General features: G+C 41.5%; 1 protein-coding gene across 7 annotated transcripts in view; it reads left to right on the top strand.

Moving 5' to 3' along the window:
- Nucleotides 1–16,974, top strand: part of LOC149777150 (uncharacterized) — a 228,279-nt gene that overhangs the window by 192,495 nt on the left and 18,810 nt on the right. For 6 of the 7 annotated variants that reach the window (XM_089941843.1, XM_089941846.1, XM_089941842.1 and 3 more), the window contains one exon: nt 1,564–2,842. In XM_089941843.1, the coding sequence (XP_089797969.1) occupies nt 1,588–2,616 (1,029 nt within the window). In that variant the 5' untranslated portion in view covers nt 1,564–1,587 and the 3' untranslated portion in view covers nt 2,617–2,842. Of the gene's footprint in view, nt 1–1,563; nt 2,843–16,974 lie in introns of those variants that run through there. The other variant, XM_089941848.1, reaches the window with a different exon arrangement.

The raw sequence follows: 16,974 nt of genomic DNA, 5'->3' as shown, positions 1-16,974 counted from the left end.
CAAATAGCATATTCCTACGGTTTATAAGAATTTTTTTTATGTTGTCCTATTGGGTGAGGAAATTTAATTAAACCAATTTTAGTTTAAGGTAGAGAATGTAGAAACCATTAAAATATATTTTATGAGAATCCATTTTCCATTACCAATGATATCACAAGTTTCTAGCATTAGGGCAATGCCAGTCTGACTATATGGATAATCATGTGTACAATTAAAGGTAACAGTCGTAATTTTGTAGCACTGTTGAGTTTCCGATCCCATTAGCTATAAAAACGTGTGCTAACTGTAAGGCTGGTAAGCTCTGTAATGTTTCATGTCCTCTTAGTTCTAATGTGCTAACATTAAAGCTGGTAAGTTCTGTGGAGTTTCCCATCCCCAAGTTATAAGTGTACTAATTCTAAAGCTGGTAAGTTCTGTGGAGTTTCCCATATTCCTGGTTCTAACGAGCACTGTAACACTGGTAAGCTCTGTAGAGTTTCCCATATTCCTGGTTCTAACTGTTCTATAACGTCGGTAAGCTCTGTGGAGTTTCCCATCCTGTTAATTCTATCGTATAATAATTCTAAAGCTGGTAAGCTCTGTGGAGTTTATGGTACCACTATTTCTAACGTGCAATAACTCTAACACTGGCAAGCTCTGTGCAGTTTCTGGTACTTCTATTTCTAACGTATAATAACTCTAACACTGGTAAGCTCTGTGCAGTTTCTGGTACCACTATTTCTAATGTGTAATAATTCTAACACTGGTAGACTCTGGGGAAATTCCTCACCACCACCCTCCAGCTCTGACGTTTGCAAACTCAAAGCTGGCAAACAGTGGAGCAACAAATGCATCGGCTACATAAGGGTCTATTTAAAAATAGGCACTAAGCTTCCTCATCTACAACTATGTTAATGAGCAACCAAAATTAGTGTTATTCAAAGAATAGTTGCATAACAAGGTCGACGGACTGAAACAACATTACGATGAAAAGAAACCTAATATAAACAACGGGATGTGAACCGCCACTCTTACACACAATAAGCGGGCGTGTAATCCATCGTAATATGGCCGTTGCAAGAATCAAAACGTTCGATAATGAATGTCATTCCAGCCGATGCACATGATATCTCTTTATTATTCGCGCAACATATGTGTTTGTCAAGTTAATAATGAAGTTTATATAAATGTTTGGAAGGAATATTGTCCTTATTAGACAGCCTATTGAGGCAATTAAATAAAAGAATGACTTGAGCAGTAGCGTGAGATGAAAGAATGTGAAGGTATTCTTTTTTGTCGTTTCGCTTACTTCTTCTAAAATATATGGTTCTTTTATTTCCATCACCGACGCAGTGAATAGCACAAATTTCCTCTCAATTTTAACTGAAAAACGAAATTTACACTGAGAGAAACTAATACGATATTTGGTTGATAGCTAAATAATCGGATGATTTTCTTCTGCGTTAATATTTCTTTTCGCGAATGGATATAATTCACTGCTTTTGTTTCCATTATAAAATTACTCAATGCAGTGGTTAAAAAGGCATATATTTAGTACACAATAATTTACTTCTTTCTTTGCAGGTATAGAGGTTAGAACTGGTTGTCATGGCGACATCATTTTATGAAACTGTCACGAACTATAGCGACCCTCATAATGTCAGTGACGAACACTATTACTACTATTCTTCGGAATCCATACCGGAGAACTACCTGAGATGGATTGCAGAGGAGGACGAACTTGTCCGGCGTAGAGCCATATTTAGAGTAATGTATCTTGTTTTGGGAGGAATAATGGTTTTGCTTCATATTGCAGTATTGGCATGGATTTTATCACATCATGATCAACGAAAATTGTTCGTAAACTGGCTTTACCTGCACATGTCGATATTGCATGCAATTATCGGCCTCTGTGTGTGTCCTTTCTTGTCGCAATTGACCACGAAAGCCGGCGCTGGACTACAGACTGTCCTGTGCAAGATAGCATGGTTTATATCAGATATCACGGATTACTTGTCTTTAATCTCCATCCTTGTCATCGGCGTACATCATTGTCTAGAGTTTAGTTCTCCTTCCATGCTTGAAGGAGTTTCGAGAACTTTCCTGGCTGTTGTGATGATCGGAATACCCTGGGTAGTTGTATTTCTTTTAGCCCTGGTGATGAGACTGATGATGACAGTGGAAATGTTCGGTGAATGTTATGTCGTTGAGGACTATAATACCAAAATTGTGTGGATAATATTATCAAAAGGAATACCATTTTCTCTGCTATTTTTATGCTTCCTGTTCATTGTTTACCGACATTGCAAAGCTGTCCGTACTTTTGAGCATATCCAAAAAGATACTAGATCTAGAACTATATTTTCTTGTCTGGCTATCACATTATGTTTGCTTTTCCGTGTACCAAGTGCATTTTTCATTCCTCCCCTTGCGTATCCATGCACGTTAGGTAGGCCCACGTGCGAAACTTTGGAAATGTCGTTGGATCAATTACGTCTCTTTGGTATAGCCATTATTCCGCTAGCGTATTTCATACCGAAAAGAAGTAAAGCTTGCTATAAACATCTAAGAAGGAAATTTTGCTATGCGGTTAAAAAGAAGAATACACAAAGAGACGAAACAATAGAACTCCAATAGAAATATTCTCCATATTAGATTTATGTGCTATATTGAGTTAATGTGTCGCATATCATCTATTGTAGCAATTGACGTTCTGTTTGTTATTTCTTAAACATTTGGGGCAAATTGAATTTGCAATTTAAAAAAAAATATAATTCATGGTGTCATGCTATCGTTTTTATTATTTAAAATTGAATTAAAAGAGCAGCTGTGTCAACCGCTACTGCTGCATATACACACACAATCGTTTTATGGCAGTGCTTCCACCCCACCCCACCCCAACACATAGCCTGTTTCATGGAAATAGTTTTCATGTTAATTCTGTTTTATAGACGGAGGCATTTGTGTAAATGCTATACACGAAATTCACATTCCTGACCCCTTCTACCGTTCCGATTGTTAACATGAAATAATGAACTAAATGTCTCGGAAACGTATATCCATGAAAATGAGAACATGTAAAGATTTTTCCCCGGTAAAATAGATTTAAGGTAAATTAAAATTATTTTTAAAAGCATTGACTTTCGCACTCAAACCATCCAAGATGACAACTTTCTGCCACTATCTCACTCACTATATTGCTTCTTTGCTAGAGGAGAGTTACTGACCGGAAGTGATGTAGTAAAAATGAACAATTTACCTTCTAACCAGTTCTCGGATAGATTTGTCATAATTTGTTCAAAGATGTATATTTTCCCTAGCTAATCCCTTCAGCTATACGAATACTATTTATTTACGTAGCTTTGCCACAAAAACAACCCATATTATTTGATTAGAAGTGGGTTTTCTGGGAATCACGGTCTTTTTTACGACTTACTATTCTAGTCTGAGGTACGAATGAATTCTGTCATAACAGAAACATTTTCCTGCCACTTTAATGTCCGTTTTGTCTATTTACTCTGATGTAAGAGTGCATAACAAAATTTGTATGATCCAGACAATGATACCGAGCAGGAACGCATGATGGATTTAAAATGAAAGAAGCCGAAAACATGCCCTATAGTGATGGCAAAGGTGTTATAATGCATTATTTGGTTGATGTATGAAAATGTGTGACAATTAAAAATGGACTTGATATGCAAGAAAATTAACCGGAAGTTGTGACTTACTCTTTCCCTGAAAATCATATGCTTCCGTTACCTGAAATTTCAGAAAGGATTAAAAAGATCAAAATCTATTAACACGGAAAGCAACTATGTCTCATCTAAACAGTTAAACATTTTTAATAATTTCATTTTAAGATTTTAAAATGATGGTTTCGTTAGCAGGTACAAAACACGTTTGATATGCAGTTCTGGTAGAATCAATGTCATTGACCAGTATGAATGGATGCGGAATATCTTACTGGCATTCAACAGAACAGTCTACACAAGAGTTAGTGAAATCAGTAAAACAGATTGCCTGTCCTCTTTCGAGTACGAAAATAATGCCTAATGTTTTATACTACTGCCAAGTGAACAATGTGTTTTAATTTGAATAACAGAAACATAGATTTAAAACAATTTAACATAAAATGTAAGCATTTTCATCTACATCCTAATCATGAATATATATATATACAACTGCTCGGATCATACTTAGAGTACCACGATCACAGCACACCTCCCCGCTGCTCTGTACCCTACACTGGCTATCCATTCAATCCAGAATCAAACACAAAATTTGTTCTCTGTGCTACGTTTCACTGTCGGACTCTAGTCCAACACACCTATCCAATCTCACCCATGTGTACACACCAGCAAGATACTTACGCTCCTTTTCTGACAATCGTATACTCATTATTCCCACTACGAAAACAAAGTCATATGGACAGCGTTCTTTTGCATACCAAAGCCCAGCAACGTGGAATGAATTGTCCTCTGAACTTAGACACAAAGACACCGTTATCACATTCAAGAGTAAAAAAAACCTCGCTTATTTCGTCTGCAAGAACAAACTTAAAGACCTAATAATGTTTCCTACCTAAAATATTCTCAGCATGTTTTTCTATTTTTTAATGTTTTTTTTTCTCTAATTTCATGGTAGTAGTGAAGTGGGGCACCCTAGGGACAATGGAAATTACCATTACAGATACCCCTGGGCAAATCTGGGGACTATGGAAATTTAACGTGGAGAAAAATCGTGGGCAACTCTAGGGACAAGGGGAATTAGCATTACATGGGAATAGAGTTTGGGTCTGTCTAGGGACAAGGGGAATTGAACATGGTCAATAGAGTTTGGGTCTGTCTAGGGACAAGGGGAATTGAATATGGGATTTGTTTGTTTTTTTTTTAAAAAAATTTTAAAATAAATTTTTTTTTAAAATTTAAAAAAGGGGTAGGCAATTGAAAGTCATTCTCTTTTCGAGAAATATGGGTGACCCTGAAAAGGGCCTTTGGTTTTTCTTCTTCTTCTTCTGCTTCTAATTTCTTCTTTTTCTCAACCAACTTCTTATTTTCTTTCCTACACTCTTTCTCTTCTTTTCTTTCTTTTTTTCTCCTCCTCTTCTTTCTTCTTCTCTTCCTCCTCTTCTTTCTTCCTCTTCTCAATTTCTTCTTCTTTTTCAATTTTTTCATTCCATTTTCGTATTCTTATCCTTTCCTCTTCATCCTCCTTCTCCTCCTTTATCTCTTTCATGACACCACTTATTATGTCCTTTACTTTTCTTAAGTTATTAATTTCCATCTTTAGTCGATGGGGACTATAGGAATAGTGGTCTTCATTGAGTCTCACTAACATCTGCTCCATCATTCCTAAATTGTCTAAAACGTCTTGTAATTTTTGCATTTTGTCAAGTTGGTTCAAAGCCATCTTCTTTGTAGAATGGTTTGAACGACGAATACTGTGGGTTCTTATACGAAAAGCGCGGACGTGAAGGAAAACATCCCCCTAAAAAACATAAAATTGATCTTACCAAGATCATGACCAAACAACGCGCGGACGTGAAGGAAAACATCCCCCACTTTTCTCATTTCATATAATAAAACCCAAACTATACTCTCCACATACGCTAAGAAACAATAAACAAACCCATAATCTACTATTCACACAAACTTACTTGAGCAGTTACAAACACAAACACAAACACACAAACACATACACTCGCACTATAAATAAAGAGTTAGTGTTTATATTCACACTACTCTACCTACATACATTGGCAAATTGATGGTTATTTCTTTTCTTGAGTATTGGGTAGCCCTGAAAAGGGCTGTTTTTTTGGAACTTCATGGACACCTGGTTAATGGTGGCACCTTCCAGGCCTGGCGCCACATACACATCTTGTTCCCCAGTTACTTTTTACTTTTTTGGGGGAGAGAGCAGAGGCAGGATATGTGGCTTCAGAATCCCAATTTTCGGTTTCTGGGATTCTGAAATTTCTTCTTCTTCTCTCCTTTTCCTCCTCCTCTTCTTTGTTTCTTCTCTCCTCCTCCTCTTCTTTGTATCTTCTCTCCGCCTCTTCTTTGTATCTTCTCTCCTCCTCTTCTTTTTTTCTTCTTTCCTCCTCCTCTCTCATCCTTCCCTCTTCCACAATGGCTTCCTCGGCCAGTTCATTTAGTATGCGCCTGGCATATTCCAGATGCACATGAAGTTCCAACAGTTTCGCCAGTCTCGTGTTCATTTTTGGTGTTGATCAATCAACAAGGGTAGCTGGACTGCTGAACGAGTTTCAATTTATAGTGAAAGCGCGGACGTGAAGGAAAACATCCCCCTAAAAACATAAAATTGATCTTACCTAGATAATGACCAAACATCGCGCGGACGTGACGGAAAACATCCCCTACTTTTCTCATTTCATGTAATATACTATCCACATAAGTGAAGCAACATTTAACAAACCCCAAATCTACTATTTACACACGCAAATCATTAAAACTAAATCCATAATCTACTATCCACACAATCGTACGTGAGCCGTTACAAAACCCAAACTATACTCTCCACATACGCTAAGAAACAATAAAGAAACCCATGATCTACTATTCACACCAACGTACGTGAGCAGTTACAAACACAAACACACAAACACATACACTCGCACTATGAAAAAAGAGTTAGTGTTTATATTCACACTACTCTACCTACACACATTGGCAAATTGATGGTTATTTCTTTTCTAGAGTATTGGGTAGCCCTGAAAAGGGCTGTTTTTTTGTTTGCTATGGCAATCTTTTTTAGTTTCTAAGAATGCGATGTCCTCTGAGGATAGACTTTCTGGCGATATGTCTGCTTCTTCGGAAAGAGAAGAAGAACTCTTTGGTGTCGATACGACAATCGACAAAGCCTCTGTCTGGTTCAGGTTGCTGCTGCTGCAGCTGTTGTTGTTGTTGCTGCTGTTGTTGTTGCTGCTGTCTCTGAAGTCTGTACTTCTCTGTCCATTCTTCTTTCTCCCTGTCCACTTCTTCTCTGAAGAGCTCTTCTATCAGGTCTTCAGTGACTTTTAGCATTCTCACATTCTCTATCTCTTCTGGCTTCGGTATCAGACTGTGTCTGACCCTATGCAAATTCACGTAGGCTTCGTTGAGCTTAGCTAGTTTGGAGCACATCTTCGTAGGAGGATGAGTCGACAATGGATGGTTAGACTGGAAACTTCCCCAGTTCTTAAAGTCAAAGCGCGGACGTGAAGGAAAACATCCCCACACGGTTTTCGAGTCGCAACGTTCAATGAGTGTCATGAGAGGGATAGTAAGAAATTAAAGAGCATCAATCAAACATTCTTATAGCTAAACAAAAGACAAAGGCATTTTTTTTTAAACACAACATTTTTTATTCAAAAATCACTTAACACTAACCAACAACAACTCTAACATATTTTAAACAATAATCCAACATTATAACATCAAACATTTTTTCTTCAAATACAGCCTATTTTAAACAGGGCTGACAACGTTGTGAATGAAATTGTGATTTCCACTGTTGGAAACCATTAGGCCATTGATGGACACTACGTTTCCTAGCTTGAGACAAAATATAAGCATAATGGTCACAAAACCATCGATCTACTTTCACATCGTTTCTAGTAGAAGAACGAGGATCAAAATGAGTCACTAAATGTTCTAAGGAATAGCCCAGGCTGCGATGATGCAGAAAATACACACAATATTGTAAACACACCAAGGAATCTGTGCCTTGTAATTTCACATTATTGAATCGGGTGGTTTGAGCATTTCTTCTCATAAAGTCGATGATATCGTCTTCCAAAGGGGGCAGTCCGTACGAATCGAAATATTCCACACATCCTTCTTGAGGAAAGTAGACGGCTACCCAGTGGGTTCCTGGGAGATGACTGTCGTCCGTGTTGATCACGTAAGCTAGATGGTCTTGAGGTTTGCGATGAGGGAGTTCATCTTTAGCACAGACGACAGGATTCCAAGAAGCCATATACGAACTGTGGTTCAAAAGGTAATAAAGTTCCCAGGTATCCATTGTTTTGTGTATGTTTTTTTCTTCTTCTTCACAGGTAATAATAAGTCATCAGTTCGATCCTGACTTTTTGCTTGAAAAGGTCTGACAAATAACCGTTTCTTCGTTTCGTCTCCTCACTTTGATTCAGGAGAGCTTCGATACGATGGATCTCTTGAGTGGTTAATGGTGGACAAGAATGTTCACGCAAGTCTTTATACCACTGGTGCAACACGTCTTCGTCCGAGATGAGACTCCAAGCTTCGTCCAGATACTCGTCCAATTTTTCTTCTTGGCTCAACATCAGGCATTTATCGTGTTGAATTTGACTGGGATGATCGTTTTGACATCCATAACAATTTTTCTTGATCAATTCCGTCATTTTTTCCACCAAGTATTTGGCAAAACAGCAGACTAAATGGGCTTCTTGTTCTGGCCATCTTGACTTCATCATGATATCTTCTTCGTCTTTGTCTTGGGATTCTTCTTCCACAGTTTCCTCACATTTCATGTCCAAAGTTTCTCCACTAGGTAAAGAGGGATAACAGTCTTCCATAGCTTCTAATAGTCTAGAATGACTTCTCTCAAACTGTTGATTTCTATGGTATTATCGAATTATGCGTACAGGATGACGTTCACCGTGTTATTTACGGGTAAAGGTTCTGCAAACTGAAGTTGCACACGAATCTGACCCGATTTTATAGGGTGGAAATGTCCCTCGTCGCTGCCTTGGTCAGGAGTGAAATCGAAAGCCCACAAAGCATAGCCTCCTTCATAATCGTCGTACGTAATACCGTGACAGGTGTTGGTTCCTAACTGTCCCGTGGCTTCGTACAGGGACAAGTACGATCTCAAGTAATTCTTCTGGGCAAAGTTAGGCTCGAAAGGTCGGGTACACAAGGTCTTGCCATCACGACTGACCTCGATCTTGGACACTTTGTAATGCTTGAACTCAAAAGGATTTTCGTTGTAGACTCCGTTGAAGGCTGAATTCTTGACGATACCAAGGATCAAACGCTTGGGTAACTGTCCTTGGAACAGATGATCTTCGATCATGGATCGCTGTCCAGCAGGAATGGTGAAGGTTTTCACTTCCACTCTTCGTATCGGATACTTGGCGGTCGTTCTGCTCAACGTCTGACTGATGTCGTTTCCCACTTTAGGTAACACTTCCACACGACGCACGTAGAGTCTAGCTTCTTGGATGATGGTTTTGTAAGTGGCATCATGAGCAGCCATTATATCCACCCCGTTCAGCAAATACTTTTCTTGTAACCACATGTCCAAATGCAAGCGATCCATTAGTTCTAAACTATGACTTTCAGCAATTTTCTTTCGTCGTTCTACAAATCCCGTTGGATTTGAAAGATCCCCAGCAAGTGTAATGCCGTTGAACTTATTCGCTTGGTCAGGTTTCCATACCACGCAAGCATCCAGATGAGTGTTCTTGGCTTCTTTTCCGTACGTCAAGAGATTTTCCAGGTAGGCACGGTAAGGGTAAGTATCCATGCTGCTGTTGACTAGTTTGTTATTCAAGTACAAGTCCACTTCGCTAAACAAGGAATGCATGAAATTATTGACGGGAGCTACTGCTTCATCAGCGTCTAGGTTAGCGCTGGGTGGTTCGATCACTTTCACTTTCAAGTACAGGTAACTGCTATTCAGATCGATGTAATCTTCGGGCTGTCTTTGATTTCAAACTCGATGGAAGCGGAATCCGTCAAGGAGGAGACAGGGTGAAATTCCACCCACTGGGATTCTTGCATCGTCATCATGGTGGGGGGCATGGCAAACATATCCAGTTCCGACTTGGAACAGGCGCAAGACTCTCGGTGCATCATTTTTTTTCTGTTCTTTCTCAATAAATCGAAAACGTCTAAGTCTCGAACGGTTCTTCTTTTCTTGATCTTTCTAGCTTGAAGTCTGGTGAAAGGGTGTTTTCTTCGTCGTCTCCTTCTGCCTTGTCCTTGCTGAATGCCTGACTCGGTAGCATGCAGGGCATTTATAGGTGTGTCTCGTCGGCCCAAAAGGTCTTTACCCGTTTGCAGCAAGACATTTTTGCTTGCCCTCAAGAAGGCTTCTTTGGGGTTTTGTTTGTCGATGATGACATTTTGGAGAAATTCTTTGCCTTGTGTCAGTGCCGCATCTTTCAAAGCGTGCAATCCGCGTGTCACCATCGTTTTCAAAACTGGGGCCACCGAACGAAAGGCCGATTTTAACATATCTCCTAAACCGTGTCCTCGCTGTCGTGCAACCCCTCGGTACACTGGATACATGACTTACGAGTCGTGAGAGAACCGTTTCCGAAAATGGAGTTTCACCGTGACTTTTCCTTTGGTGAATGGAATATTTTGTCCCAAATCTCCTTTTATAGCAATGTTGACCGTGTCCAAATACGACTTGCTAACAGGCAAATAATGAGGATGGACAAATTCGCGGTGGACGTGGTAAGTGTTTCCACCTTCCTCGTCATTGGTCGTGGTACTATCCACTTTGAAAGGAATGACACGCAGTAACGGTACGGAGGTGTGTCCCACCACGTTGTACTCCACCACATCGGAGTACACGAACATCAAATTCAGTCCTTGGTTCAGTTCTACCGGGGCACGAAATAACTTGGCAAAAGACTCGTTGTCGTAAACGATGAGTAATTCCTTTTTCTTGAGCATGGTCATTCTCATGTTCATGTCTCCGCCCAACATGTCAAACAATTCAGGACAGAATAAAATGGACAGGATTTTACCCCCCTCAGGAAATTTCATCAGAAAGCGACGAGCTGTTTTGTGGTACTCCAGGGTGACACTTTTATTGACACTTTCCAAAGCTCTCAGAAACACGACATTAACCCTGGAGGCTATGGTGCTGACCAAATGTTGACCACTAAAATAATAGCCTGGGGGAATGAACAAGTGATAGGTGGTGTACTTTCGATTTTGTAAACGGGATTTCTTGTCATATTTGACACTCTTATCCAACTAATGTTGCAATTGCTCGTCATGAACTTCCACATCAAAAAAGTTTTGATTGGGAAGGATATTCAGGACTTGGGTCGGGTGAATGATTTCCACTAAAGCCACTTCCCAATGGGCTTCGTGATCTAAGGGGATGGCTTGAGGTAATTTGGCCGTGTAACAGCACAACGTGTTCTTGGGAAACACTTCCATGGAACTGTCACTGGGTAAGGTTAAGTAAAATTGGTTTTGGTGACTCATAATTCCAGAGTTCTGTGGCTGTCCGAGGGGTTATTACTGGACGTCAGAGGCGTGTCTCCGCTCAAAATGGGGTCGTTGTTGTTGTTATTGGAGTGGTGACTGGCACTGGCACTGGACACAAGGTTTCCGTGGTTCCCGTTGGAAGAGAATTTCAGGGAGGGATTGGGAAGCAGGTAATCGATGCAACTGCTCAATAAAATGGTCCACAATTGTTTGTCTCCTTGTTGCAAACTCAAATTCGCAATAGCTGCCCCGATGACACAATACACCACGAAGATTTGGCAGAAAAAGACGATTTGCGTTTTAGGCACATGTTCTCCGCACCACACCCACAAGGGTTGTTTTTGTAAATCTTGCACAGAAGAATTGGGTGAAGGAGGAGTGGTCAACGTAGCTGCGTCTGTGTGAAAGGGCATGATGGTCACTTCTTTTTATAGTCGATGACTTGCGAAGCGTCGATCCAAGAATCAAAACTGGGTGGATATCCTTTCCAACGTACTTTGACTTCTTTGACACGTCGTTTGCCCACTTTACGGGTTCTGCGTTCGAGAATGCTTTCGATGTCGTACACGTCGTCTTCTTTTTTGGTGACACGTTGTAACTCGGGCAAATAAAACGTTCCTTTGAGCACTTCTCCGTTCATGTCTTCCAATTTATAGACGGCAGGATGACGGCCATGCACTCGTCCAGTGACGCGAAACAATTCGGTCGTCCAGTTAGGTAAGTAACCTTTGTCGAAAGTGCGTTTGGTTTTGCCAATGCGCACCCAATCTCCTACGGCCAACTCTCCACTTTTCTTGGGGACAGCCCTCGTCGGGGACGTACCAAACAGGCGCTCAAACACCAACACTTCGTTGTCGGGAGTCACGTCTTGCGGGGCACGTCCGATGCTTCGATGGTAAGATTGGTTGTACGCTTGCACCAGGTGCGGTAAGATGTCGATGTACTTCAGAGTGTGGTGATGCGTAAAATATTTCCACATGCGTTCTTTCAAAGTGCGTTGAAAACGTTCCACGATGCTGGCTTTGGTTTCGGGATTCTCGGTGGTAAAAAAATGAATGTCACGTTTCTTTAATTCTTTTTGGGAAGCTTGGTTTAGAAATTCGGTGCCTTTGTCCGTTTGCCATCGAAGAGGGTGACGACCGCTTTGTTTCAACACCCGTTGCAGGGCTCGCACTAACTCGCTGCTCGATTTGGAAGTCAAGGGCACGACCCAGGCAAATTTGGAAAAGACGTCGATGACACAAAACAAATATTTGTAGCCACGATTGTAACTGGCCAAATGAGAGACATCGGCTAAATCGGCTTGATCGATGCCTTCCACTCGGGTGCGACTTCTGGCAAACTTGCGTCGAATGGGTTTGTGTAAAGTGTAGGTAGCTTGTTCTTGTAACCATCGTTGCACTTGAGGTAAACGGAGACTTTTCAGTCGCGTTTTGGCAGCACGATACAATTTTTGAACTCCTGCGTAACCTGCAGGATGCGAGGGATCGTAGTAAATGCTGGCTAAGACCTTTTCCATTTTTCGTGTTCGTATGTTAATTAGACACCCACTCTTGGAGGATGCTACTCTTTTTCTCCTGGGGTATTTCTTGGATTGCAATGCTTTGCGTGTGCAACATACAATAGGTGTTGAAGAGGAGGATGCCTGAGCAGGGGGATATCGGTTCTTGTTTCACTTCTGTCTTCACTTCTGTCTTCACTTTCTTTTTCTCTTGTGATGATGAAGGGGTGGCCATCATCTTTTTAATCCATCCAATTCTGGAGGTAGGTGGTGTTGTTAACTTGCGTACTTTTTCTGGTGGAGTTTGAAACCCTTCTTCTTCTTCTTCTTTTCCTTTTCCTGTCTTGGTCACTGGTTGTGGTGGGACTGGTACTGGTATTGGTGATTGTGCTGGACTTTTCATCAAGGTCTTAAAATCTTTCAGAGTGGGTAGAGCTGTTTCGTCTAAAGCTTTCTGGTGAAAGAGTTGCAGTCGTGCAAAAGTTGACCGTACTTTTGCGATTTTTCTGTTTCGGACAAATCTTGGCGATCCATCAAGGACTGCAATTCGTGCTGTAACTGGGACATCTCGCTCAAATTGGGATTGGGAGGTAAATGCGGGGTGCGTTGTTCTTGCCACCGATGGTATTCCATCCATCGTTTGTAAGGCACTAAAGCTAGTTTTCGTCCTTCCATGGGGTTGTCAGGGGTCGATTCTGGGATCTTGGGACTTCCGAAGGCCTTTTTATCTTGCTCCCACCAGTCCTCCCAACATGGTTCCCAAGACTCCATTCAGTATGGGGCCTAACAAGAGAGGCAAAATGCCTCCACGTTGGACCAACATCTTCTTCTTTTGACGAATGGGAATTTTCTTTTGAACCATTTGGCGAAGAACGTGACGATGTTTGCTTAAGCATTGTTTCTGGTGTTTGGACAAAGGGATCGTGCCTTTCAAAACGTTCAAACAACATTCGCACACGGTATCGATGACCTCTTTGGAGGCCGATTGAATGAGTTTTTTCGTAGAGGTGGAGAAGCTTTGGACAGGACAGATAACATGTCCCATGTTTGACTAAACGTGGTGGTAGTCCTTTTCTTTTCTTTCCTTGGGGTTTTCTGGAGGGTGACATCTTTGAGTCTTCAGGAGCACCAAAAAAAGCACTGATACCCCCGACTTGGTCACAGGTCTTTTTTATACTGGAACGCGTCGCCACTGATTGTCTTTACGTCGTATCAGTTTGAGGACAGGCATGACAGGTCGTGGAGGGGTATGTAACGGACTAAATCGAGCCAGTTCTTGCTTGGACAAATCCAGTAAACTTTGTAACATGCCCGATCTTTCTTGAACTTTGATTTTGGGAGAAGGTACTTTGTGAGCAGCAGCCACTGCCACTAAATTGGAGGGTCCTGCCACTGGGGAAGTTCTTTTTGGGGTCATCAACGGAGAAATTCTTGGTGTGATCAACGTCTCCAAGTACTCTTCAGTTCTTGGTGTCATCAACGGAGAAGTGGATGAACGTGAGGCTGCCGGTGACCGTGTCACCGCCGTGGCAGGTCGTGGTTTGCGAGTGTAAGGTTGCGTCCTGGCCGAAGAAGAAGTGCCTCTCTTGCGACTAGTTTTCTTCTGTGGACTTTTTCTGGGGACATTTTCTCTGTTTCTTTTTCCGGGGTGATGGTGTCTGGTCAGAGGAGGGTCCCGCCACTGGAGAAGTTTTTCTTTTTCTTGGGGACCTGGTCTTTTTCTTTTTCTTCTTGAGGCTTCGTTGGACTTTTTTCTTGGGGATAACTTTGGGGGCATTAGGATCCCATCTTAAGAGAGAGCGAATGATGACCCCTCCTAGAGTACCGCTCCCTCCAGGTTTCAAAATGATTTGTTTTTTGGTTTGAGTGTCGATGCAGGGATCGGCCAGTTGGACCAAAGCGACTTTGTTTCGATCGAAAAAGCGTTTGGTTTGATGAGGAATCTGAATGATTCCTTGGAGTATTTGACGTGCCCTCACCGTGAACCATCGTAAGACTTCTTTGAGACTAGCTTCTAAGACACGAGCTCGTATTTGTGGATTTTTTTCTTGACTGATGCCATACAAGGCACGAATCAATTTGACGGGAAGATGCGACTGAAGGGACGTCATGTTCACACTGTGTGTGAGACAGACGAAAAGGGTCTGAGGTTTATATAGATTTTTTTATGTGGAGTGAAGTTAACTCGAGGACGGAAACGTGTACAGGACAGGCCCTCCGTCTTGGCACCAGTGGTGAAACAAGTGGGTACGAAATCGCAAATCTTCGGGGGTTGTCCGTTTCAAATCAACGAGTAAATAGGCGTGTGGCGTTTGAGTGGCATCGTCGTACGCCCGAGTCAGCCAAGGCGTTCCTAACTGTTTGGCTAAGACTTGCACTTGCGATTTATCTCGAGGGCTTTTAAACAAGACCACGTAATGCGCATTGAGACTGATGGTGCGATGGGCTTTACTTTGTTGAAACAAATTTTGGGTGATGTAAACGACACTGGCATTACGGTGATGCCCTTTGCGCGTGAACCACAGTTTAATTTCTTCTTCGTCTTCTCCTAACATGTCGTCAAAAATGACCAAATGGGTTAGACGGGAGTCAGAGTCGATGCCGTCGTCTTCTTCAGGAATGCCTTCCACAAACACGATGGAATCGCCTTGACTTTCTCGAAAGAGGCTGTACGCCGATTGCCACTCTTTGTAACACCACACGATCCGTTGAGGTGGCCGATCGATCAAATGATGTTTATGTTCGATCAAACGTTTGACGAATTCGGTTTTGCCTGAACCGCTAGGTCCAGCAATGAGCATGTTAAAGGGATGGCGAAGATACAAAGCCTCCCAACTGGCACGATCTAAGTGTTCGTCGATGACTTTGACAGTAGAGGAAGAGGGAGCAGAGACAGCAGAGGTAGCCATAGTGTGAGCAAAGTCACTTGTGACACGAAAACAAACAAGACAAGAGTTTATATACTTTTTTCAGAACACGTTTATTGAATGTTTCAAGCATGAATACGAAAGACAAAAATACATAAAAGCCAAAGGCTTAAGTACAAGAATAAAAGACACATGATAACCATTAACGTGGAATAAAAACAAGTGTCTGTACAACAACATGTTTTGGGTAATGTTCTAACCAGTTCTATAGTAGGGGGTAAGGTCACACAAGTGTCCTCCCGAAAGGGTCTTTCAGGCCTGTCCACGACAGTCCCGTCCTGGGTGACGGGTTCTTCTGGCACCGTCACTAACACAGGTTGAAAAGTAACTTTTTTCCTTGAACAACTCTCGTGCATACTGAGCCACTTCTTGGGTCCAAGCCTCAAAATCCCATTCTTTCCAGGCACGGACATCTGTCCAATGGGGATGTAAGTCACAAGCTACACACACATCGTCATACACGTCTTGGGTAGCTAAAGCTAAAAGTTGACGAATCTTTTTTTCCCGTAGAGGTCGAGAAGTATCCAGATGAAAACGCAAGGCTTCGAGCAAAAGGAGTTTTTCGTGACCATTTAAGGCCATTGAGGTGGTAAGTACTGATCGTAAAGAGTCCACAAGGAATCGGCTGGTAAACGAAATCCCAGGAAACAAGTCACTAAGACACACACCACTTGTCGTCCCAAATTGAATGGATACAGTTCTTGTAATAATCGATGGTAATGATCCACGGTTTGAATATGGTCGTTGAGTTCCTTCCACGGAATCTGTTCAATAATATGTGACATAATCCGTGGCATGGCAACTTGATTTTATAGTGTCTTTGTTTCGGAAGCAATAAAGGTAATTTCTAACTAGACCTGTTCGTTCTCCAGTAGGGAATTTAAATGTTACATACTGTAACTGAAACGTCAGAGTTTGTCTAGATGTTTCGTCTTTCTCTAAGCAGATTCCATGTAACAAATGTTGGTAATCCTTTAACTCGTCTTCCTCAATACGTTGCAGTAAGTGAATATCGAAGTAACCAAAATTACGAACGTCTAGTTCATCATCATTCACAAACTGAAAGTGTTCAACAAGGTCTGACCACTGAAAAAAATTTCTGACGAATCAGTCCTCTTATACCATTCAGGTACCAGTGGTTAAAGATCTGGTGACGTAACGGATGCAATTGTTCTTTACGTTTCACTTGTATTTTGACCAGTTCTCGGTAAATCCTTTCTCTCAACTCCACAGGCAAGCCCAAAATGTTCTCTTGTAAAGTATCCATAAGTATATACACTGTTTTTGGAATCCTTGGGTGGTGGCCAATAGCCTCGTTTACTTTTGTGCCTGATGTAATATCCACTCATAA

Source organism: Sinohyriopsis cumingii, chromosome 18 (assembly GCF_028554795.1).
Source record: "Sinohyriopsis cumingii isolate HCF-2022 chromosome 18, ASM2855479v2, whole genome shotgun sequence".
Classification (NCBI taxonomy): Eukaryota; Metazoa; Mollusca; class Bivalvia; order Unionida; family Unionidae; genus Sinohyriopsis; species Sinohyriopsis cumingii.
This window is presented reverse-complemented; position numbering and strand designations above follow the sequence as displayed.